Here is a 27,491-nt window from a genome sequence, read left to right on the forward strand (position 1 = left end):
CATTTCATCCCGTAAAAATGGTTGGACATTACATCCTTACGTGCTGCATATTTCTTCCAATGAACATTGTCTTTTGGGGGGTACAATCGTAGATTATGTTTCTTGTGGACACGGACAACTTTAAGCTTCAACCGTTTGCATTTGTATCTCTACTGATTGCAAAGATACTAATCTTCATCTTCCGAGATAATTCGTTTTATTCGTTCACCTATAATCTAACGAGTATTGAGCGTTTCATAGTATCTATATGACTTGATTTAATTTTTATAGCACCCGGATGACTTGATTGAATTTTTATAGCTGCAGGATGACTTGCTTTAATATGGAGATGCATGTGTTTGTCGTTGGGTTTGACGTGCTGTTTTGTTATGATATAGCCCTTTTTAGGAATGTCAGTGTCCAGGAATTCTAATTCTTTTCGAAAAGTAGCGTATCTTTACTTGAAGTTTCGGGTGTATTGAATTAGATAGCCTGTATAATTTCTTGAGATCGTCAGATCCATGGAGCCAAACATCCCAAATATCGTCAACTAGGAGCTAATGTGCCTTGATAGACTTTTTGATCACTTAAACAATATCTTCCATGTCTGCTATGTATGTGCTCGCATATTTCATTCATAGATGTGATCATATGGGTGTGCCCCGAGTTCGTTTTCCAAAACAGTATTTATCTTGGACTGAATCCGTAGGAACGTTTAATAACTGCGGCACTCCAGCACCTCTTCAAGTGACATGTGCCTTTTTTCTCAGGACACTCTGATATAATGCTTTCATATGGAAGCATAATCATATTGTATGTTCTGGTCTGTTCTGGTCGCGGCTGTTCAACGATACTGTTCGTTTTTAATGAAGTAGTTGTGTTCCTGATACATGATCCATAATATTCTTCAAAACAATTTTCAACAAACGGCGCCAGCTTCTCAGCTGGATGGTTTGTCCCGTTGACAGTCGTTCTCAAAGATCTATTCTTCGAATGAATTTTTGGGGTTGGCTTGGACTTTGCCCAGTTTGGTGTCCTTAGGTAGTATATGTTTTTTAAATTACTTTTGATATACATACTTCTTTGTATAAACTCTCTATTACAACTTAGTATTATTGTTTTCATTCCTTTGGTAAAATCATCCTTCACTTCTTTGTATGCGGAGTTATCTTTTAGGTCATTTTAAATTTTCGTCATGTAGTCTCCCTTATTTATGATCAGTACTCATGATCCTTTATCTGCAGGACGGATGATGATATAAGTGTCACTAATTTGCTAATATTAATTTGAAAATCAAAATTAGTCTACGAATTATACCCCCTCTACCTTCGTGTATATATGGATCATATCACCGGTCTCTGCCCGCTTCATTGCCCAGTCACGATAGTTTATGTATATGTCACAGCTGTGTCTTCACACACACACACACACACACACACACACACACACACATATATATATATATATATATATATATATATATATATATATATATATATATATATATATATATAGATATAGGGGGGGATTTATTTGAAAAAATGACAAAGTAGTTGAAATTAACAATTTAGATGGTCTGAGCGAAACGATTATTTCACATACAAGTAAGAAAGGTTTTTAAAATTATGGGTTTTATGTCACTTTATCTAAATGCAAGTCATTAATCGGGTCGCCTCACCATTTATATCAGGGGTCTCCAACACGTGTCCCGCGGGCCGCCAAGCTGTATCCTGTGGTCCGCAAAATGATTGGCGTCATAAGGTGTCATGAGAGATAACAAAGGCTGTGCGGCCCTTGGGTCATCGAAAATACCCTCATGCGGCCCTTGAGGTGGTTTGAGTTTGAGACCCCTAATTTATATAAACTTATTGAAAATACACAATAAATTTTGATTATACTCATCTACCAGATATTGAAAAATCACAATGCTCTATTGATGAACGGGATTTACCCACATCATATCTGATATCATTATGCTCGTATTTTGTGTGTGCCTATGCTAGATTTTATGTGCAATACAAGAGAGTCGCAAATATATTCAAATTTGTGCACTTTGTTATAGTTAATATGCAATGCTGTATGCCATGATTTGTTCGATTTTTCATTACAGTATCGTTATTCTATTTATATAACACGTGTACATGATCAGACTTTACGCACAATGCTAATAAAACATGACTTCAAAATGGACTGTTTTCTTCCATCCTTCCTCCGGTCTTTTTTTTATCCTTCGCTCTTTTTTTAATTCTTAATTTCTTAATTCCTTCGTACTTTATTTTATTCCCTGAGCATATCACCGTGTAACAATTTTTCTTTTGTTCATGGGTAGTAAGTGTTATTTCGTAATTGCTTATGCCTCAAAAGTATAGAAAATGGCTATTATTCCCAACAAACTTCGCTTTTGTGACCAGGACAGTGATTTTTTGAAATTTGCCTATTTTCCAGAACATTCCAGATAGATTCAGTGCTGAGTAAACTTGGAGTAACTTCTAGAACTTTCTAGAACTCTCCAGTAACATAAATAGTAGTATAAATACAGGGGCCTTAAGTCCACCAGTTCAGTTTAGTTCCAGCTGCCTAGTGGATACATATCTGTATCTGGAGTGCAATGAATTCCCCAAGAAGCTCACTATTAAGGAGAAAGCGGCTTGGAACAGCTTTGTCGCAGAGGTTCGAGGCTTCCTGGGCAATCACAAGGCCGAAAACTATGTGGAGCTGGTTGAGACTCTGGTGAAGAACTACGGAACAATGGGCGGCAGGATGTCCCTTGATGCTCATCTGGATAAATTCAAGGAGAACATGGGAGCGTACTCGGCGGAGCAACTCGAGCGCTTCCACTAGGATATACCGTACTTTGAACGCCGCTACCAAGGACAGTATAACGAGAACATGATGGGAGACTACATTTGGGGGCTGATTCGTGAGAGTGATTTAAAGTATAATCATCGTAAATCTCGAAAAACTACTCATTTCTAAATCTTTTGGTCATTTTTGTATTACTTTAGTATAATTACATGTTAATTTTCATTCATGTTTTTTCTTCTTCTGACTTTATGTGAACGTAAAGACACAAATTCGCCCGTTTTCTCATTGGAACTATACAATTTTCAAAATATCACTGTCCTGGTCACAAAAGCAAAGTTTGTGGGGAATAATAGCCATTTTCTATACTTTTTAGGCATAAGCAATTACGAAATAACACTTACTACCCATGACCAAATTCTTTTGGTTAAACGTTGATATGCTCAGGGAATAAAAGAAAGCAATAAGCATAATAAACATAAGCAATTACCAAATAGTACTTACTACCCAGGAACAAAAGTTGTGTTACATAGTGTATTCAAGCACTTGAAGCGACTCATAAAATCATCAGGCAGTTTTTTTCTTGCGGTAGAAATACTAAAATTTCTTTAGTTCCTATGAGAATTGAGTTTCTTCTATCAAATTTATTTTCAAACATTAACATAAATGCAACATCAATTGCATCTTTAAAGCGGAACGCAAAATTGCTATAGTATAGGTTAAGCGCAGAGAGTAATCAAGACAATACAAGCTGATGTGAGAACGGTAGGTAAATATTTACGAAACTTTAAGAATACCCTAAACGGCACAGTGAGCACACGCGTTCAATAAATCTCTATGTAAGCACTTGTTTGTCATGGTGAACTCTGACGAGTATTGCCCATCGAATCTCGGTTACTTGAACCTGTGGTCAAGGCTTGCGGTCTTTAACTAAATTTACTGAGTAGACACCATTATTTTCTTACAAGACATGTTATTACCATGATCCCTGGCCGTTAGACTACATAAACTAAAGGTGTATGTATTACCATAGTCATCCATAAAATTTGGTCAAAGATTTTACTCTAGAACAAAAGTTCTTCTGCACGCCCATTTTTCTTTCAGCCACAATGACTTTGAACTTTTGACCCCAAATCAATATGCATTCTCCATACCTTAAGTGTCAGCAGTAGTAATACTGATTCATATTGGGTCAAAAATGATTGTGTATTCAGTGTAAACTTAACATTACACCGCAATTCTGAAAATATGACCATATGGGGCCAACTGAGAATTTAATGCTAAAAACGTCCATAGCATTAACATCATTAGTATATAATGCGACCGATCCAGTGGCCTAGTAGTTAGAGCGTCCGCCTCGGATGCGATAGGTCGTGGGTTCAAATCCCGGCTGAGTCATACTAAAGACTTCTAAAAATGGTACTAACAGTGCCTCGCTAGGCGCTCAGCTGCTTCAAGATGATAGTGTTATGACTGGTCAGCCTGGTGTCATGATAATGTGACTGGGTGGGACATGATGCCACCTGTATATGATGGCATCATGCCCCAGTACCAGACATCACTATGAACTGCCACACTGCAGACATTGGTCGCTCAGCTTTAAGAGGATAGTGTTATGACTGGTCAGCCTGGTGTCAGGATAATGTGACTGGGTGGGACATGATGCCACATGTATATGGCATCATGCCCCAGTACTAGACATCACTATGAACTGCCACACTGCAGATACTGTAGCGATATGACTGAAAAATTGTTACAGCTACGTTAAAAGTCCAAATCACACACACACACACACACACACACACAATATATCTGTTTTAAAAACGGAATCCTATGTTAAAAAGGGTCTGTTGATTTATGAAAAGACCAGAAATTAACTTTAAATCGATATTTTCTTTTGTTTTCCGACATTACATGAAATTAACACTAGGCCACAGTTTTGTGGGTTTATAGCGACGAGGGGAAATCCTGTGTTAGAAACATCGATATATATTTTTTTATCCTTTATCCTGTATGAAGTTCAAGGAGCGTGGAGGTGATTCTGGTTTTCCTTAGATTTAATTGACTTGTTCAGATCATCAACCTATGTTAGTTGTTGTTGTTCTAGGGTTTAACGCCATTTTTCAGCACAAGATAGGCTATACATGACGGCCAGTATAACTGGTGGAGGAAGAACCCCGGAAAACCCAGGGAAGAACCACCGACCCACGAGAAGCTACTGGCAGGCTTTCCCACGTACCCACGGTAGCCGATCCTTGGACTCGAACCCACGCAGACAGAGGTGAGATGGCAGTGATCCGGAGCGGTGAGCGCTTTAGACCACTCGGGGCCCCCAACCTATGTTAGTGGAAGCAACTTCTATTTCAGACATACGGAGTATTGAGTCAAGTAAATGTTCATTCTGTTATGTGTTTAGGCTCGAATAAACAGTAATACAAGAAAGAGTGAAAACAACAAGCTTTGAAAAAGTTAACAAATTATTTATTTCCCTGGAAAAATACTGTAAAAATGAAAACATAATGACTTATGGTTTTAAGAATCAAATCCAAAAGTAATCCAAGAATAACATTTTAGAAGTCTAAAAATAAAACGTTCTAATGATTTAAAGTTCGATTCCCGACGAAGAATCCAAGATGGAAGGCGATGACGTATGCTGCATCCTGTACTGTGTTGAAGTCTACAGTTCCTTGTAGAAACACAAGAAATAATCCGGTGTTTGAAATAATGAAATTCTTTGTTCAAGAATTCTGCACGAGCACTCAAAATATTTCCAGAGAAATCAATTAATCTTTCAGAATCCAAATAATTCGAGTAAACATTAAAATGTAATTCCCAAAATGACACAACAAACGAAACCACTTTACGACCCAGTGTTTAGAAGACTAACCGAGATCTCTCTCTCGAAACATCACTGTTTAAACTAAGTAATGCGCAATTTTGGAAATGCCTAATTGCGAAAAAGAGGATCATGTGATCATGTTTACATATAAAATTATCACGTAGCCCCAGTATGACCTTGATAAAAACCAATCATTTTACTCCGAGAAAAAAAAGTTGTTTACTTCACTAAAATTATCTACAAGCCTAGGGTCACATATTCAATACAGCCTCAGTCTCCACCTTATTATTCATACAATAAAAATAAACAAAAAACAACTTGTTCAGTGACTGTTACAAATTTTGAATTAAGGTCGGGAACCAGGTCAGCCTTATGCGTTTCCAAAAATGAACAGTTAAGGTCAAACTATTTTCTGCAAAAAGCATCGAGTTCCTAGTAAACAGAACTCCATTATTTTGACATATAATTAAATTAAAAAGTAAAAAGATTTTAAAACTTACAAACAATTAAGTCAATATATATATATATATATATATATATATATATATATATATATATATATATATAACAATTCAGCAGTATGTAACAAATGTTTGACATCTGCAAACCCTAGCACTGCCTGCCTGCAGCGGAGTCCAAATGAGGGTGCAATGAGAATTTTGACTATCCTATATTTCAGATTGTCACGAAAACACGTACGTTACTGGCATCAAGTTGCATCTCAAACACTGGTTACTACGTACGCCGAATTTTCATTCATCTGTTTGTGAAATATATTACAAATGTGCCTGCCCTACATTGACTGACTGCAATATACGTCACACGAGTGAAATTGTGACTGGCGAGAGCAAGTTTCGATTTTATCAATTCACTGGCAGTAAATGTTGATACAAAAAATGTTCACTGTCAGTTGAGAGATTTGGTTGTTGATTATGGTATACAATTCGTTATAATATGATGATTTTGTTTTCTGTTTCTTAAATTGCAGAGTTTACTCTGTTCAAATTTGAAAACATGTCAAACCAAAATGTACATAGAATTTGTGTGCATCGCACACTTTAGATGATATCGTGTGTCAAACTCAGAGAGAGAGAGAGAGAGAGAGAGAGAGAGAGATAGAGAGAGAGAGAGAGAGAGAGAGAGAGAGATAGAGAGAGAGATTGCGTGTGATTATGATTTTTAACGTAGCGTTAACAATTTTTCAGTCATATCGCCACGATATCTGCAGTGTGGCAGTTTATAGCGATGTCCAGCACTGGGGCATCATGCCGCAGACATGTAGCATGATGTCCCTCCCAGTCACATTATCCTGACACCAGGCCGACCATTCCTAACTTTAACAACACTAACTCTTAATGCTTAGCGCCAAGCGAGGCAGCTGTTAGTACCATTTTTGTAAGTCTTTGATATGATTCGGCCGGGTATCGAACCCACATCCTCCCGCTTCCGAGACGGGCGCTCTAACCACTAGACCACCGGAGCGGTGAGAGAGAGAGAGAGAGAGAGAGAGAGAGAGAGAGAGGTATCTATAGATCTATAAATTTCGTATGGGAAACAAATTCCTGTACTTTCCAAGTTCAATACATTCTTGGGGTGGGTGTTGAGTAATAGATAGCTAGAAACAGAATTGGAATATGGGTTCAGTGTGTTATTTGGTGGTTCCGTTGTGCCATACTTTGAATCAAATAGTATAACTTAGTATAAATTCTCATAAGAGGCCAAACAGGCGCATAATGTTACGTTACATTTCTCACTAAACATACCAAGTAAATTACGTTGAATTTATTTTACAAGAAAAGATTTTGATTTCGTCTTGTTGGATCATCAATGTATTATTCCAAATTATGACAACGAACTTGAAGAAGCACTGAATGGCAATAAAACAAGAAAAACAACAGGAACATAGTGCTTGAATGAAATGTTCCCAAGAGATGGAATTAACCTTATGTGAGATGATAGATCGCCCCATACTTGTGTGTTAAAAAAAAAAGCCCAAGTGGTAACTGCTATATTGTTCAGCTCATCGTGTGGGCAACCGAAAGTTTTGACCCATCCAAACTTAGTCAAACTTTTGGGAACAGAATAAGCATAGGTCATCCATTTAGACAATCTCTTATGAGAACTTTATATGAAGCATGTAGGTTACGTAATACCTGATTATATGACGCGCCTGACAATGCCATCGAATATCAGATGATCAAGGTGATGCGTTTGGTACACAGTAGTTCTTTATTTATTTAGGAGGCGGATCGGGTAAAGTGTTTTGGTGGGTGGGAAGGTTTTCTAAAATTGCAATAGGGCCCACGACTTTCCTCAAATGTGCACCAAAACTCTATTTACTGTTTCTATGTATGTGTGTAAAATTTAAGAGAGTTGATAACTATAACATACCTAATTAAAGATGACAAGCCTAATTAAAGATGACATACCTAATTAAAGATGACATGCATTTAATTATACTTTCTATGACAATTTAAATACATCAAATGTTCTTTTCATTAAAGTTCTCTTTTCCATTTTACTGAATGTTGAATTATCCTTAACTATTACATCATCATTATTTTAATAACTAAAAATCAATCCTTACTGAAATATTCTGTAGATGCAGGGAGAAAGAAAACCAACCCTTGTATATAGTGATCATTATATTTACTGTCCATATTTTTTTTACAATATTTTTTCAGTTGGAAACTAGCTGAACTTTCCACTGGAAATGTAAATATCACTGTTGGTAATATTCCACAGATGTTTTCTTCATTCATTTTTGTAAGGTAAAACAAATGTTCCATTCCACATGTTATTTCCTTGTGCTATATCACTATCTGATGGCACAAGTAAAAATTCAATAAAAAATCACTCGTAAAAGGATCTGTACATATTTACATCAGCAAACACATTGATTCTGCATGTGAAGAAAATAAGACATAAATGCTCACCAGATAAAACAATAGTAGACATAGTACATTACTACATCACAGTGGCTTAATTACAATGGTTAAGTAACAATAAAAAATTCTAAACAAATAACAATTCTACAAAGTGCTGCATGTCATGAAATCATGTGGTGCTCCTTGAGTTGACTACATACAGAATTACACAACAGAACGGCCAGTAGTGTTTTAAGTAGAAAGCTAAATGCTAAAATTCAGCATAATTACTTGAGCATGAAAACAAAACTTGATCACTGTGACCCATTTTGGTGACAATGACTAGGATTCATTATGGTAAATGCAGGTATGAAGCTTAATGACTGCAAGCAACAATATTCCCAAAAATTAACTATATTATGTAAAATGTTGACAAAATTATTGGACCAAGAAGAGACACTGCCACTTTTATTTGGTAGTTACAATTTATTTTTCTTTGAACTTTATGCACTTTTTAAATTTTATATTCACCTATGTAGATAATTCTAGAAACTTCATACAAAACTTCAGGATTGGTGTCACATACACAACGAACACCCCCTTCGAAAATAAAAGAGGATGAGGAACCTTTATTGCATACTAGACTACTGTCCTTCTTAAAATGTATCAATTGAATTAATGCTAAAAAATATATCAGCATCTTTGACTCCAAAATTTGCAACTGAAAATGCAACAGTTCAAGCCATAATCAAAACTGTGATGTACATAACAAGATATGAATCATCATGATTTTTTAATCTATATTAAAAGTTTTGGAAGACAAAAAAATTGAAAAAGGAAAAATACAATCACATCAAAAGGAAATGTGAGTATAAATCAGCAACTAAAGTAGCTAATGAAACAAACAATATATAATTTTCATCTTGTATTAGCAGATTGAGAATAGTTTTAGAAAGTGAAACTTCTTAAAAAATGTTTAATGAATTCATTATGGTGCAGACTTAATAATTCAATGTGAAGTTCAAACAATCTAAACATAAAAATTGTTTCCATTTTGTACAGATGTGTGATTATTACTTTAATGTAGATCAATAAATGTAGACATATTTAGATCCCTCCAATAATATTCATGTCCATACATTTAAATTCTATGTAACACTGGTATTCTGATACAAAATGAAATTTGTTCTCTATCACATGGCAAAAGTGAGCTTTAAAAAAATTACTGGTTGTAGCTTCCCATCCACATATTTCAACAGGAATCTACAACATGATGTCGACAATTTAGCTTGTGCTATTCTGTTATTCTTATAATTCAAGTTGGATATTCTTTAAATGAAATCTATTAGTGACATGACAATGTAACATCGCTCTACTAGAACATTCCAAAGTAGGATCCCAAGTTTTTAACATAATTATCAATCAGGCATTGATTTACTACCTGTAGGTACATATCAACATTACAGACAGCCAGAAATGCAGTCAGGATTATGTCTGACTGCATTTCTGGCTGTCACCCCTTGCCATGAAAACAATGGAAGAGTACAAAATAATGGGAAAGAAAGAAATGGCACTAACGGATTATTTACAATATCAAGTTGATCCTTCTTCCTGCTCCACTCTGTTAAAGCTCTACTGAATTTAAAATCCCCACAAATATGACCTCTTTAATTGTTTGAGCCTTAATCTGTCGACTTTCACAGCTTAATCTGTTCCTCGTCTGTACATTAACATTGGTCTGTACTGAGAGCCCTTGCCATCTGAAGGGGCACAGACATACCTAACTTAGCCAGCTGTTCATCTAACCCTGGGATCTAACACAATTTAAGAACTACTGTCTTCTGTTTTGTGAGAAATGCCACTACATCTTTCACTGTCTTCACTCTGCCATCCACAATGCACATTCATGACATCACTAACTTGAAATTTGGAAATAATCAGTAATTTTATAACCTGCCGTGCTTTACTATAATTTACTATCTCACCTTTTTGGAAATGGACTAGCGTTTTTGCAAGCACAAATGAGGAAAAATCACCAATTGCAGAACCCCTCTAAGACACACATACTGCTATTATAAATAATTATGGGGATTTCCAAGAATTCTTTTGTATTAACATACATCTGCATACTTTGGAATGAACAGAGGCATTTTATCAAATTATTATCTTTTTCTTCTTTTCTTCAAGATTCTTGTTTATTTGGTTTATCATAATGACTATTTAAAAATTATATATACTGTGCAAAGTATTTTTTTATAATTACAACTCTGAACTAATTTGCAGGAGTTCTCATGCTTCACTGTTTTTGAAGTGTCCAAATTGGTAAACTGTTCCTTAATTTTGTACACTTGCATACCCAGGCAGCATCTCTGAGACCCCTTGCTGCAGTAATATGTGTCTGAAAGCAAGTGACTTAAAACCAAAAATTTTCAAAGTGGACCATGTACTTTTTGAAAAGGATTTATCTCTGCCTTAAGTCCAGCAAGTTCTGAAAATAAACTTAGAACACTTCTTATTAATGTTTGAAACATTTATCTATTTTAGGAATAGGAAAACGGCATGTCAGTGGCTCTGGAGGGATCATCTTTACTAGCCAGGGTTATGATATGTTAACCTACCTACACCTTGGCAGATCAATCAAATATTTAAGTTCTTCTGGTCTGTGAATTTCATTGGATGTGGTGGCAAGGCAAGCTCCTGCATCCAATAATAATAAAGTTGTTTAAATCTGAACACTGATCCTTCATGATCGAGGCAAGGGGTGCACATAACTGGAATGAATTAATAACATAATTGATTTTTCCCTGCTGGTCAGTGTTCACACAAATACATCCTTTTCCTCAAATACAACTGTAGTGTCTTCTTTCTGGTATGTAGTCAGACTTTCGATATCAAACTTACAAAGTATACTTTTGAAATAAATTGCCTCCACCATTTTCAGCAGATGTACATATTATGGGAAGAAAATCATGAAAAAAATATTCAATAGATGTCGCTTGTGCAAAGCACAATAATTGATCAGCCAAGGCAATTTATAGTCTAACATACTGGAAATTTGACTTGTGAAAATTTGGAGGGATTAAAACAGTACTTCATTTACAAACAATACAATTCTGATGAACATTGTTGTAGTTAAATTTAGCAGGATATATACACACTAATAGAAAAGGATCTTTATATGAACATTAAAAGCACAAAAAAATGAAGGTGGTTTGGCACATGGAAATTTAAAAAGAAACAACTTAATCAAAAAACCTTCTTCAATCAAGTCTGCATTTCGATGGCACAGCCATCATTTACATACTTAAAAAAGTCATCACTGAGTGGTCCCAGATTCATACAGAGAAGCATCACTGCCTGGGAAGGTGTGCAGTCAATTGATGTTACACAATTTGTGTATGGAAATGGTTCTGTCTTGTTACAGAGAAGTAGCACTGCCATGAAAAAGTGTACAGTCAACTGATGTAACACAATTTGTTCATGGAAATGGTTCTAACTTGTTAACATGAAGCACTGTCATGGAAAAGTGTACAGTCAACTGATGTAACATAATTTGTGTATGGAAATGGTTCTAACTTGTTACAGAGAAGTAGCACTGCCTATGTTTGTACAGCCAACTGATGTAACATAAAAAACATATGAAATATTTCTAACATGTTGCAGAGATATAGTACTGCCCTGAATGTTACCCAAGAAATGTACACATGTAACATTTGGTTTGATGTTGTAAAAATTGCTAATGTTCTGTTGACAAACCTTGTTTCTCTTGGTTAAAGACTGTTGTACATAGAATAAGCAATCAGGAGCTCTGAGCTATTCACAACATTTCTATATAATTTTCTAACCAGAAAGATACCAGGATGTGAAGTTACTTATTTGTTCATCACATATATCCTTTTCAGAAAAAAATGTCAAAGGTAATGAGACATACAACAGCATTAATATTGCCTCAACAGGTTCAACAAATATTCTTCTGGAAACTAATACAAGGAAAATTAAATACTTGAAGATATGTTACTGATTTTTCTTTCTAAACAAAGGTATGCATGTTTCTAAGCTAGTTCAGGCACAGTATGCATGTTCCTAAACTAGTTCAGGCATAGTATGCATATTTCTAAGCTAGCTCTGGTACAGTATGCATGTTTCTATGCTAGCTCAGGCACAGTGTGCATGTTCCTAAACTAGTTCAGGCATAGTATGCAAGTTTCTATGCTAGCTCAGGCACAGTATGCATGTTTCTAAACTAGTTCAGGCACATTATGCATGTTTCTATGCTAGCTCAGACACATTATGCATGTTTCTATGCTAGCTCAGGCACATTATGCATGTTTCTATGCTAGCTCAGGCACATTATGCATGTTTCTATGCTAGCTCAGGCATAGTATGCATGTTTCTAAACTAGTTCAGGCATAGTATGGATGTTTCTAAGCTAGTTCAGGCATAGTATGCATGTTTCTATGCTAGCTCAGGCACATTATGCATGTTTCTGTGCTAGCTCAGGCACAGTATGCATGCTTCTATGCTAGCTCAGGCACATTATGCATTTTTCTATGCTAACTCGGGCATAGTATGCATGTTTCTATGCTAGCTCAGGCATAGCATGGATGTTTCTAAGCTAGTTCAGGCACAGTATGCATGTTTCTGTGCTAGCTCAGGCACAGTATGCATGTTTCTATGCTAGCTCAGGCATAATATGCATGTTTCTATGCTAGCTCAGGCATAGTATGCATGTTTCTAAACTAGTTCAGGCATCGTATGCATGTTTCCATGCTAGCTCTGGCACAGTATGCATGTTTCCATGCTAGCTCAGGCATAGTATGCATGTTTCTAAACTAGTTCAGGCATCGTATGCATGTTTCCACGCTAGCTCTGGCACAGTATGCATGTTTCCATGCTAGCTCAGGGATAGTATACATGTTGGTCAACTGATGTTTTATTCTCTTGACAGATCCTAAATTTCATTCTTAATAATGCACATATTCAAACACTTTGTTTTTTTCCTTTATTCTGCCACCAAATTTAACATACGAGAACCTTGAGAAATTTCTTAAGAAACCTCTTCACAACTGTCTGTATGATTTTGACATCCAGCACAGTAAAGTACATTTAAGATTCAATTAAATTATTTTCCTCACGAACAGCCTCAAGCCTGAAGCTCAGATTTTGATTTACTTATGTAGACATAAACAGCAGCAACATCTTTTTCAAAAGCGTGTCAACAATTCTCTGAAACAAGACTACGTGATGGTGGTATGTAACCTATACATGATACATGTAATGATTGTTGTGCTGTCCTGTTGGAAAATGTATAGTAGTACTGTAAGAGTTATTTCCCATTTTTATGAACTCTTCTGCATAAGAGAGGTTTTCCTTTCTTTTAGTTATAATACATTCAGGCAGAAATGTGAACATGCTTTCACAGCCCACATCATAGACTCATCAAAGCCCGCCAGTGTGAGTACCCTTATAAATTCTAATTAATGACATGTAGATTTAATTTCAGCTATGAAAATGAACTGAAGCTGATGGTCAGTTCTGATATTGTTATCTTTGATAGTCAGTTCTGATATTGTTATCTTTAATAGTCAGTTCTGATAGTGTTATCTTTGATAGTCAGTTCTGATATTGTCATCTTTAATAGTCAGTTCTGATAGTGTTATCTTTGATAGTCACTTCTGATATTGTTATCTCTGATAGTCAGTTCTGATATTGTTATCTTTGATAGTCAGTTCTGATATTGTTATCTTTAATAGTCAGTTCTGATATTGTTATCTTTAATAGTCAGTTCTGATATTGTTATTATTAACCTTACGCAGTGCCATGTGTCCTGTAAGTACATGTGACAACCCTTTTTTGTGCTAGATTCATGGTAAACCCCTTAGTGTGTGTTATTAGTCAGATTCCTTTAATAACAATCTTGGTTTAATCATGGTGAAGATGTTTATAGGGAAGTACCCTATCATTATTTACAAGTATGAAGGTATGTGATGGATATAAATTCATTAGTGCATTTCAAGGTATGGGAGTAAATAATGAACATCAATTTCATTCTTGAATTTTACAAGTGTTAAAAGGACATAACAAACCATTTACCTTTCACATATGCAGACTGCTTTAGTATCACAGTTACATGTTTAATATAAATATAGTAACCTTCATACTTTGTAATAGTTGTATTTTCATTTCTTACAGCTTTTTTACACTTTTTGAAGAGAGTTATCGCTTGTGAATAAAACAGTATTTAAACATAATACGTCTTGTGTCTTGAATACTGGAGATGACAAGGGTTACACCAAACTGCAATTCCTCCCAAGGAAAGACAATATAGCAAAAAGACTGCACAGCTGCTTGATTCGTTGCTTCTCAATGAATGCAAAAGAAATATCTGGCAAACAGTTCAGATCGTTACTCGATGTACAGTAGGACACCATATTTTTTCTATGTCTGCCTAGCTTAGCCTCATTTTCATGATACATTAATATTCATGAGGATCTCATTAAGAATGGAATATAAGACAAGTGAAATTTCAGTCAGATTCAGAAACTAACACGTATTAAAATCCAAAATAAAATATGCATGAAAAGAAAAATCTGAATATCTCATTGGAACGTTATACAAAGAAAATGCCAAACTTCATTCCATACACTTCTTTAGCAAGCACTCACAACCTTAAAAACTTCAGTCTAATGCTTGGATGCTCCTGTTTCCTTTCCTGGATAATAAGGAAAATATTTACCAAAAAAACCTTCTTGAGGCAACATTTGTGAAACTACAACTAGTTACCTTTGAAATTTGTGGCTATAGAGGGCATAGTGAAGCAAATTTATTTACTCTTATCGCTATGGTATCTTTCTAGCCAGAAAAAAAACCCCACTTATTCAAACAAAACTTTGATAAAATGTCATAGTTCAGTTCAGCTTTTGTACAGCTGTCATTATGTTCCTACTTTGTAAACAATATTTGATAACAATGAAAAATGTGAATTCTTGGCAGAATATTTATGCTTTTTATAATGCATGACAAATCTTGCTATGTACAGTTATCTCCTCAACAGTGAGCAGTACTGAATGAATGATTAGTCTCAAGATGTATCGGTAACATCAAACTTCTGTAAATAGATGACAAGATTTAATATTCTTAAATCCATATATATTAATAACATTTTGTTTCTCTTGTACAATATTGAGTAAATGTCACCTGCATCCTTTACTCGTTCTAATAAGCATAAACAAGGTATATGCATTAGTACAAGGAAACAGCTACCTGTACAAGTTATAGGTCATAGTATTGTAGGTTCCATGACTATGCAACACAGTTTACAAATTGCAACACCTAAGCTGGCTACCCTGAAAAAAAGAATCACTTTGTCATCTCTATCATAAGTGTTGATCACATAGGGGTTAATGTACACATGGCTTGATTTACAAAGCTATGATACACAGGATCAAAAGCTGCTGTCAATATGGTTTATCTTGGTCCAAGGTTTTCTTGATCACAAATCATGTTTATGATAATCACAGCTCTTGCTATTTTTCATACTAGATAAGACAACCTGGGTTGCACAGACCTGCTGCAATGGTATTAGGAAGTAGAGTACTGGCCCATAGCATTGAATTGTCGCAACGACTGACTGCTAAATAACCATGTCAATGACCTTTGGAAACCAAGATAATGTCCTGTATAAACCTTCATTATGTCTGTGTGTGATGCTGTATTCTATCTAGCAGTAGCAATGATACCATAGAAATCATACAGTCATCTCTCAAGGGATTCCAAGGGCTTCATAGTTTTCCCACAACCATTTGTGGTAGTCATTGAGTTTGTGGTCTTCAGGCTTCACCTGGTAAAAAAGATAACTGTGATTATGGGATACATTATACACATAATAATGTACCATTAATTGATCAAAATCAACTAAATTCACACAAAATACTATTAATTTGTTATAGCATTCATTCTTTGTACTGAGTTCGAGTCTAGGATTCGGCTAATGTGGGTATGTGAGAAAGCTTGCCAGTAGCTTCTCGTGGGTCGGTGGTTCTTCCCGGGGTTTTCCTGGGTTCTTCCTCCACCATTAATACTGGCCACCAGGTATAGCCTATCGCGTGCTGAAAAATGGCGTTACACCCCACAACAACAACAACAACATGTTTTTCACTTGGATGTAAAAGTAATTATAGGTAAAAACATTATCATGATTTTCACTTGATCCTAAATATCAAAATGTTAAAGCAATCCAAGGTTATGTATTGAACTCTAAGTATTTGTAATAATGATGGCTTGGAATACTTAAGTGATACAGATTTGCATACCAGTGATACCGCTTGCTGTTCATGGTCCAATTTACAACTGTAAACACTGCTGGGACTTAAGTTTTACAATTAAGTTTTTTCTCTCTGTATGTCACAAGTGAAGCTAAATTAATATGTGAAACAGAGTAATACTGTGTTGATTTCCATTTTTTAAACTATTGTTTGAAGTATTCAGTGGAACCATATCACAGGGAGATAAATAAAACTATAATGTATAATCATTTACCCAAATTAGAGTTGCCTCCCTCTAAATAAAATTTACCTAAAATGTCAAAGGATATCCTTTGGCAATAATTTGAGTCGGACCATGAACTTTGTTATTATTATTAGTTGCACAACTATATTTTGTAAACATGAATGGACACTATACCAAAGGCATGGAGAGATTGAAAATTAAAGGACAAAAGAAATTATTACAATTTCATAAGGTTTGCTGTAGGAAAAACTATAGGGTTGCCAAGTTTACAGACAAAATTAATAAGTCTATATCAACATGTGGCAATATTACAACAGAAAGCGGCCAAAATATTTGAATAATTAAATCTATACTGCAATAACATAAAATTAAAACAATATTAAGATAGAAGAAAAACTGCTATGTTTTGGGTTTGCCTACTGACCCCACATTTTGCCTACTAATTTAAACCTGAGATCATGATTAAAGCAGTACCGTAAAACATGTGATGTTAACCTGTTATGTATATTTAATTTAACTGTTTGTTTGTTAGTTTCCAATTTTTTTATATTTCATTACATGCTAACTGTATGCTGGACTTGACCTTGTCCAAAATTTAGTTCATTTGTTTTACCTGATTGAATTCGTTTTATTTTATTTTGTATAAACAACTAATACATAGCTAAATTATTCTCTCTGTGTATGGGCTTAATATCAGGATCATTATAAACAGAAGAGGTAAATATGTTTATTTGGGTCAAAGTTTTGGAAATTCTTAAGTGAATTTTACAGGTTATTGTTTGTATTTTGTAAACATCAGGATCATTCTAGAAGGTTATTTTATATTAGGTTATGGTCTTTTTTTTATATATAGAAAATGCTAATTGTGAAATGTGGTCAAGTGGAGAATTATATAATCTTGTAATTGTGAGGACTTAATCATTCATGCTTTAACATCTAGCACTTTCAAGTTGTATTATATTGTGACCAGTTCTGGTGAATTTTATTTATTTTCTTAAAACGATTGAATTGAAGTGATTTTTTTCTCTGGAAATAACAAAAGTGCTCTGATAAAATTCTTGGATAGAAATGTTCACTGGAATTTATAATGAATTCAAACCTGAAATTATATTACTGTGATTCAACAAAGGGCTGTTGACACATCAACATAAGCTATAACAGACAGGTCATCGCCTTCAGTTTTTGGATTTCCTCTGGACTTGTACTGCATTAAATTCACTACTTTAAATTACTAGGACATGTGCTTGTAATTCTTGGATTATTCTGGGATTTAATTCACAATACTGTAAGTTCTTTTTTTTCAGATTTTCACTTTGTATTCTAGGGAAATAAATTATATTTGTTAAAAGTTTACAAAGCTTGTGGTCTTTCACTCTTTTCTGTTACATATTTTAAGAGCACAGACTCGTAACAAATCATAGAATCAAATTGAAAGATCGAGCGTCTCAGATTGAAAAGTCATGTTCTCATAATGATTCATCCAATGTATGGAAATCTAGAAGGGTTTTATGAAATATAAACGTATGAATACCAAACCTCATCAGAGTTTCTCTGACTTTCATCCATGACCACATGATCAAAGGGATGCCAGTGCACCACAATGATTCATACCAAGTACAAAAACATCCAAGAAGGGCATTAAAGAAATATATGCAAATGTGTGTGTGTGACTTGGATTTTTACGCTATGATGTCTGCAGTGTGGCAGTTTATAGTGATGTCTAGCATGGGGGCATCATGCCACAGAAATGTAGCATGATGTCCCACCCAGTCACATTATCCTGACACCAGGCTGACCAGTCCTAACACTAACCTCTTAATGCTGAGCGACAAGCGTGGCAGCTCTTAGTAGCATTTTTGTAAGTCTTTGGTATGACTCGGCCGGGGATCGAACCCACGACCTCCTGCATCCAAGGCGGATATATGCAAATGAATAATCTTTAACAAAACCTTCAACCAAATTTTCCAACATGACCTCAAGGTAAATGGATTAAGTGTACATGTCACTGAATCAAATGTCTTAGCATCATAATGATTTATCTTAGGTATGCTCAAAGCTGCACTGCCACATTTACATTCTAGCAATGTTCCACTAACAAACTACCATAAAAATTAAGTTCTGCACTTACTGAAATAATATCTTACCTCACAGAAATGCTCTTGTTGATGATGAACCAGCCAATGTTCTTTATTCAAGATACCCTAAAAACATTCTCATTCAAGGTAATGAAGTGCAATAACTTTGTGTGTTCAACATGCATGTCCAATTCAACAAATTTCAAATAAACTGGGTTGTTCCACTTCATGTATTTCACCTATGCAAATTAGCTCTCACACAGCAATGCTCAAATGATTAGCAAGTACAAATCACCTTGGCTACTGTTGGTCAATCTGTGGAACTGTGGTTGTTTCCCTCTGACAGACTTTACCTTTAGCCCTTGAATTGTCTCAATTAAATTTACTATAAAATGCCCAGTGTTGATTGGGCATGGTCCATGTGCCATCAAACATGAAGACATGAGAACCAGGACTGTTTTCTGTTTACAAGGGTGATGTGAACATACTATACCATTTCTCTCTTTATGTGACATGCCATGAAAAAGCAGGTATGCTAATAATAATTTTTATGTAAAAATAGTATAATCTGTACTACTTCTTCTTTACCACGCTTAGCTTGCAAATAATCTTTCAACTTGATTCTAACACAACATACCAATAACCATTTTTAAGAACTACATGTGTGTATGATGGTGAGCTGTATTGAATGGAAAGTAAGAGGAATCCAAGAAAGCTGATTACTTGCACTAATAGATACAAACAGTATTAATGTAAGCAAATTAAACGTACCTGTTTCCATTCATTTACACAGAATATTCTGAAGGAATCATTACCGTACTGTCCAATACCATGTAATTCAATGGGATATTTCCATTCCTTTGTTAAATATTCGTCTACAAAGATAAAGTCAAATACATATGCTTCATTCCAAAAACAGCAACATTGCATGACTATTGTGTTCTTAAGGATCATAAACACATATGACATTTCTGTAACTATTATACATAATAACATCTTGTAACATCACAAATAATGCCATGACATAATAAAGGAATGCATAATGTGCAATGCAAGCCATCAAATCAAAATAAAAGATTTTATGCAATTCTTCAAATGTGAATAAATGTTTTTTGACATTCGACAAAAATAAATGAATATCTGTACTTGTTACAAATAAAATTTACAAGACTTGTCAAATGACTTTACATGTCAAGGCATGCAAAAATAAAGAAATTATTCAACTTGTTTCATAAATTGCATTTGAAACTCATGTAGGATCCTGTATCTATATTCAGCTAAGGAAAAGAAAACTACCCAATATTTCAGGCATGCTCTTTAAAATGTAATCATCATGTAATATTTCAAAACGGTGTCCCTTCCCCCCCCCCCATCCTGGATTTAAAATACACTTAATATAGCCTTTAAATGGTCACCTCCCTTTTGTAACAGCCTCTCAAATCCAAAAAAAAAAAAAAAAAGAAAAAGAATTATCCCTTGGCTATTTGCCACATATATATTAAGCTTCCCTTATTCAGATACCACCATTCTTTCACATTTCTTTAATCCATGGTGGCTGTTTAAAAACGTTTGCACTTTTTTTATATGTGTGTGTAATTTAAATTTTTAATGTAGCTTTAACAATGTTTCAGTCATATCGCTATGATGTCTGCAGTGAGACAGTTTATAGTGATGCCTAGCACTGGGGTATCATGTCACAGACATGTAGCATGATGTCCCACCCAGTCACATTACCCTGACACCAGGCCGACCATTCCTAACACTAACCTCTTAATACTGAGCGCCAAGCGAGGCAGCTGTTAGTGCCAATTTTGTAAGTCTTTGGTCTAACTCAGCTGGGGTTTGAATCCATGACCCACCTCTCTCTCTCTTTATATATATATATATATATATATATAAAAGTCAAATGCTTATTAAACGACAAAATGTGTTCATAAAACAAAATTACTCATCCATAATGTATCAAGCCTGATGTAAATGCAAAATGGTTTGTTCCTGTACGATTGATTACGACATTTCCAAGAATTCAATATAAGACAGAGGTCTCGCCAGGATTTTAAAACTAGGAGTCTAGAACTCCTATTTTCAGAAAACAGGAGTCCCACCAGCAAAGTTGCAGTCCTCTACCAGATGCATATTAGGCATACTGAAGTGGCTAAACTTCCAGGTGAGTAGAACCAGTTATTGCCATTGAGTTTAATTTTCTAACTTCTTTACACCATTGACATAAAGCTGTTTGTAAATTAAAGTGATAGTGAATCATATCAGGCAATGGTATGGTCTTATTCCATGCACTAAGCTAGGCACCATACACAGAGTTCCATGCGAACTATCAGTTCTAGCAACTTTAGCACTCTGATAAATCTCATTACAATCTTCATCAATCTGCCATTTAACCACAATATACTTATCCAAATTTGCAACAGTATTTTGTCTAACTCTCAACATGTCTTGATTTCAAGGTCACATGTACTACTTATTCGGCTACACTAGGAAACACACAATAATGAAAGCTAAAGTTGTTCATTTCATGTACTCTTACACACAAGAACATCACTGGGTCTTTCTGCCTCTGAATTCAGTCACTGTAGGTATCAGCACATTTTCTTGCCAGTTAGCAGCTAGTCAAGTCTTTGAATTCACTGCCAAGCTATTGGGTCATGTTCCTTATATGTACTCTTACAATGACAACATGTACATCTGGAGGTCTTTCAGCCACTGAATTTTCCCACTGTAAATATCAGCACAGCTATAATGATCAATCGATCAATATATTCTCCCACTCAGCAGGTGGTTGAAGCATGACTGGCAAGCCCTTGAATTTGCCATCCAGCAATTACATGTGCATGGAGAACTCCTGTATAAGTGATTTTCTGCATCCCAGATAAAAAAATTGCATCTAAATACATGTGATTACGCATTTCTGAGACCTCTGTAAGACCATTTGTTCTTTAAAACTGTTGAGTGTAAAACAGATCCCTGATATTCATCAGGAAAACAATTCAGTAGCCATTGGTCCTAAAAGAAAATGGTCCTAATCTTTGGTACAGTTTTGGCAACAACTACAGCCATCTTGAAAATTTTGTTATTGCTACTCAGGGTAATACCAAGTTCACTAAGCCTTTGGGTCAGGTGAATTAAAAACTTAATACAAAATATAAAAAAAGTCTGTAAACATTGCTGCTGCTTCTGTTACAGTCTAAATGAGTGACACTTCTGTCTCACCAGTTGCTAATGCATGCAAGACAAAACATCCAACATGATGTATTCATAATGTGAATGAAACTTCCGTATTAACACAGATAAGATGTACACTATATTAACACATGTAGAATGTACTCTATATTAACACAGATAAGATGTACACTATATTAACACATCCATGATGTACTCTATATGAACACAGGTAAGATGCACTCCATATTACACAGGTAAGATATACTTCCGTATTAACACACATAAGATGTACACTATATTAACACATACATGATGTACTCTATATGAACACAGGTAAGATGCATTCCATACTACACAGGTAAGATATATCCCATATTAACCCAGGTAAGATGTATCCCATATAAATAAAAGATGTATTCCATATTAATACAAGTAAGATCCACAATTTGATTAATTCAATTACTGTGAATAAGCTGTTGAAACTTTGTTTTACCCGAGAACCTGATGATAATTTTTGCTCTCTTCTCATGTAGACCTAAAGGTTCTAGAACCTTGGCCATGGCTTTCCAATCACCCTTCCGAGCGGCATCTGGGTTTGGCCACTTGTTCAGGAACTTCCAAAGAATAGGTATGGCTGCCTTCCCTTAATAAAAACAAAATGATTACAGCTACTTTATTTCAATTTATTAAAAAGAGAGTGAAATGGCAACACCCTATTTTATTCATACAGTGTAGATATATTTGCTGAAACATTCTGTCCTGAAAATTTGGTCTCAAATGTACTACATGTTAAAAATATCAACCACCTTTTAAAGCTGTCTAGTGAAAAACCCATGTTGATAAGACCATCCATTGAGAAGGAGCAGTGCTAAAAAGATGTTCAAGATGACCATCTGATGACCATATCTGGTGTTATGATCAACACCATTTTCATTTAGGGTCAATTATAGATCATAAAATGTTTTCAGGAGTAACAATAACGATCATTTTCAAGATGGCTGTCAGGTCAGCACAACTGTCATTTAAGACCAACTAGGCAACAGTGAAAATGACATTCTGATATGACTTTTCGTTTAGGAGAAGCAAGATCAACATTTTCAGCATGGCTGCCCAAATGGTACCATTTTTATTTAGAGCCAACTAGACTTGATAAGACTTCTAGTGAAACTCCAATGTTGTTCTGACACTCTGTTCAGAAGTAGTGATAACATTATTTACAAAATGATTACTGTATCAGAAATAACAAATGTCTGATTGGTACTATTTTTATTTAGGTCAACAAGACGTTGAGTTGAATGTACATGTAAGGTTTCATTGCAATCCTCCAAGCATTTAGGAACAGTGCTAACAAAAATGTGTTCTTACAGATGGACAAATGACAGACAACAGGTCATCATACAAGGTCTTCTCATCCATGACCAGTAGAATGCAAAATGATTAACAACCAACTCCAAACAGCACAGACCCAAATCTAGGGTTGTATAATGTTAAATGAACTCCACACAGCACAGACCCCAATCTAGTGTTGCATAACGTTAAATGAACTCCACACAGAACATACCCAAATCTAGTGTTGTATAACGTTCAATGAACTCCACACAGCACATACCCAAATCTAGTGTTGTATAACGTTCAATGAACTCCACACAGCGCAGACCCAAATCTAGTGTTATAGAACATTCAACGAACTCCACACAGCACAGACCCAAATCTAGTGTTATAGAACATTCAATGAACTCCATACAGCACAGACCCAAATCTAGTGTTGTATAATGTTCAATGAACTCCACACAGCATAGACCAAAATCTAGTGTTGTACAATGTTCAATGAACTCCACACAGCACATACCCAAATCTAGTGTTATAGAACATTCAATGAACTCCACACAGCACAGACCCAAATCTAGTGTTGTATAATGTTCAATGAACTCCAAACAGCATAGACCAAAATCTAGTGTTGTATAATGTTCAATGAACTCCACACAGCACATACCCAAATCTAGTGTTGTATAATGTTCAATGAACTCCACACAGCACAGACCCAAATCTAGTGTTACAGAACATTCAATGAACTCCACACAGCACAGACCAAAATCTAGTGTTATAGAAAATTCAATGAACTCCACACAGCACAGACCCAAATCTAGTGTTGTATAACGTTCAATGAACTCCACACAGCACAGACCCAAATCTAGTGTTACAGAATATTCAATGAACTCCACACAGCACAGACCAAAATCTAGTGTTGTATAATGTTCAATGAACTCCACACAGCACAGACCAAAATCTAGTGTTGTATAACGTTCAATGAACTCCACCCAGCGAGATCAAGATTTATGCTGCTTGATATATGATTTCAGGCAGAAACAAAACTCGGATCTGCCAAAGAATTATATAATGGTAGTTCCAGACAAATGATCAAGAACTCAAGTGGAGGAAAAATTAATTTTCTCATCGAAATTAAATTGCCCAGAATTTTATAGACAATGTGAACAAAAACAAAATTCTAGAATTTTGCACAGTGTGATGAAAATCAAGATTTTCAACACATACCCATTGTGAGATTTTTCTAGCCATTTACCTGAAGTCCTGTTCAAGAAGATAGTGGCAATAAGTAGTTTCCAGGGGTCATGGAAAAGACTCTCCTGTATTAAGTTGAAGGGAGACTTTGGAGGTGTCCAGAACATGTCACGGTGAAGCTGGGGCTGTGGGATATATACCCCATTGTAGAAATACTGACTCTCGATCTCGTTGGTGGGTGGTGTAGAAGGGTTACTCTCTTCTGTATTCTCTGGAGAGAAATATATTGACAGTCTTAAGTTCAATGTGATACTTCCCAAACATTTTTTATTTAATAGTTACTAATGTAAATACATGCTATGTAATTTTTCAAATAGCTATAATTATTTCAGTAAACATCTACTATTCAATTTTTATTGGTGGGGGGGGGTAGAAAAGGTAATACTGTGAAACCTAAACCGAACATTGGACAAAAAAGCAACATTGATTTGCAAAATTATTTTTCACAAATTGGAATATTTTGGTGCCACAATCCAGTTAAATTATGAGGCTCCCACCAGAAAAGGCCACTTCTTCTTCCAGACAAAACAGGGTGACATAAGCCCCGATCCCCAAAGTGTTTCAAGTAGACTGACCATCCCTGTTTGTCCTTGCCGACCCAAACACTTTTTCCACCAAAGTGAAAAAGATAATACATGTAATAATAATAACAATAATAATAATAATTCCTGGTATTGATTTGTGCATCTAACTGAGAGCCGGTTTAGCCTAGTACTTGAGGCGCTTAGTACATTATATATACTAAAAATATCCTAACCCTAACTTTAAAACAAGTACAATAGGAAACATATTTTTTGTGTGTGCCTAAAACACCATTCTGGAGACAGACAGAATGCAAATTTGAAACTCTGGTCTATGATACAATATATATATATATATACAAATTAACAGAGTTCACTTTATTATATTTGTAAAATCTGAGCACATCTGGCCAACCAGTTTAAAAGAAATCACTTTAATTTCTCATTTCTTCTGACTTGGGAAGTTGGCCATTTTCTCGTACAAGACGATCCATTTTGTGAATGAGAATAAAAATACATCTAAACTAGTCCAGCAAGTGTGAGAAACTAAGCTCTCTACAATTTCAGTAAAATAACAACCATGATGTCAAAATGCTCAATTGTTACCCCCAGATTTCATATGTGTCATGAAACCTACAATAATTAAAGTCTGTTTTGTTCTCAATGACACATGTCAAATGTCATGTTCTATCTTGATCTGGTCAGTTGGGAAATGCGAATCCACAATCACTTACCATATAACTAGTCAAACTAACAAAACAAATAATGAATAAAATGAATACTATTTGCATATTTTCATGTGTAAATGAAGTTACCTACAATCAAACCTGTCAACAGCATCCAACCATGGGTGACAGCCAAACTGACCTTTGAACACAGATGACATCCAAATGCAGGTTCACCTCTCAAACCTAGTTCTTGGACAAATACTATGCACCAAATATCATTAGCATTGTTATTATTGCCTGTATTATCACTTTATATTCAGGCAAATGGCATCATTTTCTATTCAGACAATTCCTCTTATAAATTTATCATTCATAAATTCTGGTGGAAAGGTTTTCATTCATCTTTTATTTTTTCAAGCTACCCTCTATTTCCATGAAGTACATTTTGCTTGTATTTACAGCAGCGAGATATATGTAGCTGCTTGTGTACTGCACCTGTAGTTAGACCCTCTCAAAAGTGAAGAAGCACAGGTGATCAAATATATAAATGTCAACCCAATGACAATGATTGACAGGTTACCTTAGTTCCAAGACTTGTGATGTCTTTTAAGTTGAACACTATTCCTATCATTTAGTATCAAAGGTGTAGAGTTGTTCTCATTTCTATAATCTTGCAGAATTTGGCATAGCATTCCTTGAAAGTTTTGAACCAAGAATCATAGAGCATATTAAATAGGGAGTGTAGTGTTGGTCTATTTTTATTCTTGGATTAAAAAGAATACATTTTTGATGTAATGTCTGTTAACATATTCATTTTAAATATTATTTTCATTTAATGAAGACTTAGTACGTACATATACATTTTGATTATGTTCATTTTTCAAGACCACAATGCAGTTTGTACATACAAAGTTAAGCAGATCTTTTCATATTATTATGATACTACAGCTGAGACTTTATTTTTAATTTTCAACTTACAATAATTAGTTACAATCCACCTATCTGACTGAAATAAACAGTGTTTGAAAGTTGAATCAGACTGCTTTCAGTATAAACAATACAAAGAGCCAATGTAGTATTGATCCCCTAACTGTTATTATGCAGTAAACACTCAGAAATTGTTGGATAGTTCAAATTTGATAACTAAAGCAAATACGGGGGTAAACTTTGTTCTCTATTAATCTTTTCTAATAAATGCATTTAGTATGGCCATCAGTGCATACCACCCAAATAGGGTGGGGTGAGTGTGGGTATTATGAGAATTGAAAGTTACTTCGAGCATTAACCCGAACAATGCAATATTATTGCTTTATTCACCTCCTCAAATAACAATGGAAGTATTAATCAACTTCAAGTTAAGCTGACAGACTGACTTCAGTATAGTTAAGATAAGCAAAATATAGTATATTTATATATCTCTTTATTTTTATGTTTTTAGGGAAACCATGCCTTTCTTGGAGAAAAAGAAAAATAAG

General features: G+C 35.1%; 1 protein-coding gene across 3 annotated transcripts in view; it reads right to left on the reverse strand.

The window, feature by feature from the left end:
* Nucleotides 1-8,247: 8,247 nt before the first annotated feature.
* The window catches only part of LOC149789437 (uncharacterized), a 58,331-nt gene continuing 39,087 nt past the window's right edge, over nt 8,248-27,491 (reverse strand). For all 3 annotated transcript variants that reach the window (XM_089975527.1, XM_089975529.1, XM_089975528.1), the window contains 4 exons: nt 24,829-25,038; nt 22,741-22,890; nt 19,842-19,945; nt 8,248-16,327 (listed from right to left, as the gene is read on the reverse strand). In XM_089975527.1, the coding sequence (XP_089831653.1) occupies nt 16,250-16,327; nt 19,842-19,945; nt 22,741-22,890; nt 24,829-25,038 (542 nt within the window). In that variant the 3' untranslated portion in view covers nt 8,248-16,249. The remainder of the gene's footprint in view (nt 16,328-19,841; nt 19,946-22,740; nt 22,891-24,828; nt 25,039-27,491) is intronic.

Source organism: Sinohyriopsis cumingii, chromosome 11 (assembly GCF_028554795.1).
Source record: "Sinohyriopsis cumingii isolate HCF-2022 chromosome 11, ASM2855479v2, whole genome shotgun sequence".
Lineage (NCBI taxonomy): Eukaryota > Metazoa > Mollusca > Bivalvia > Unionida > Unionidae > Sinohyriopsis > Sinohyriopsis cumingii.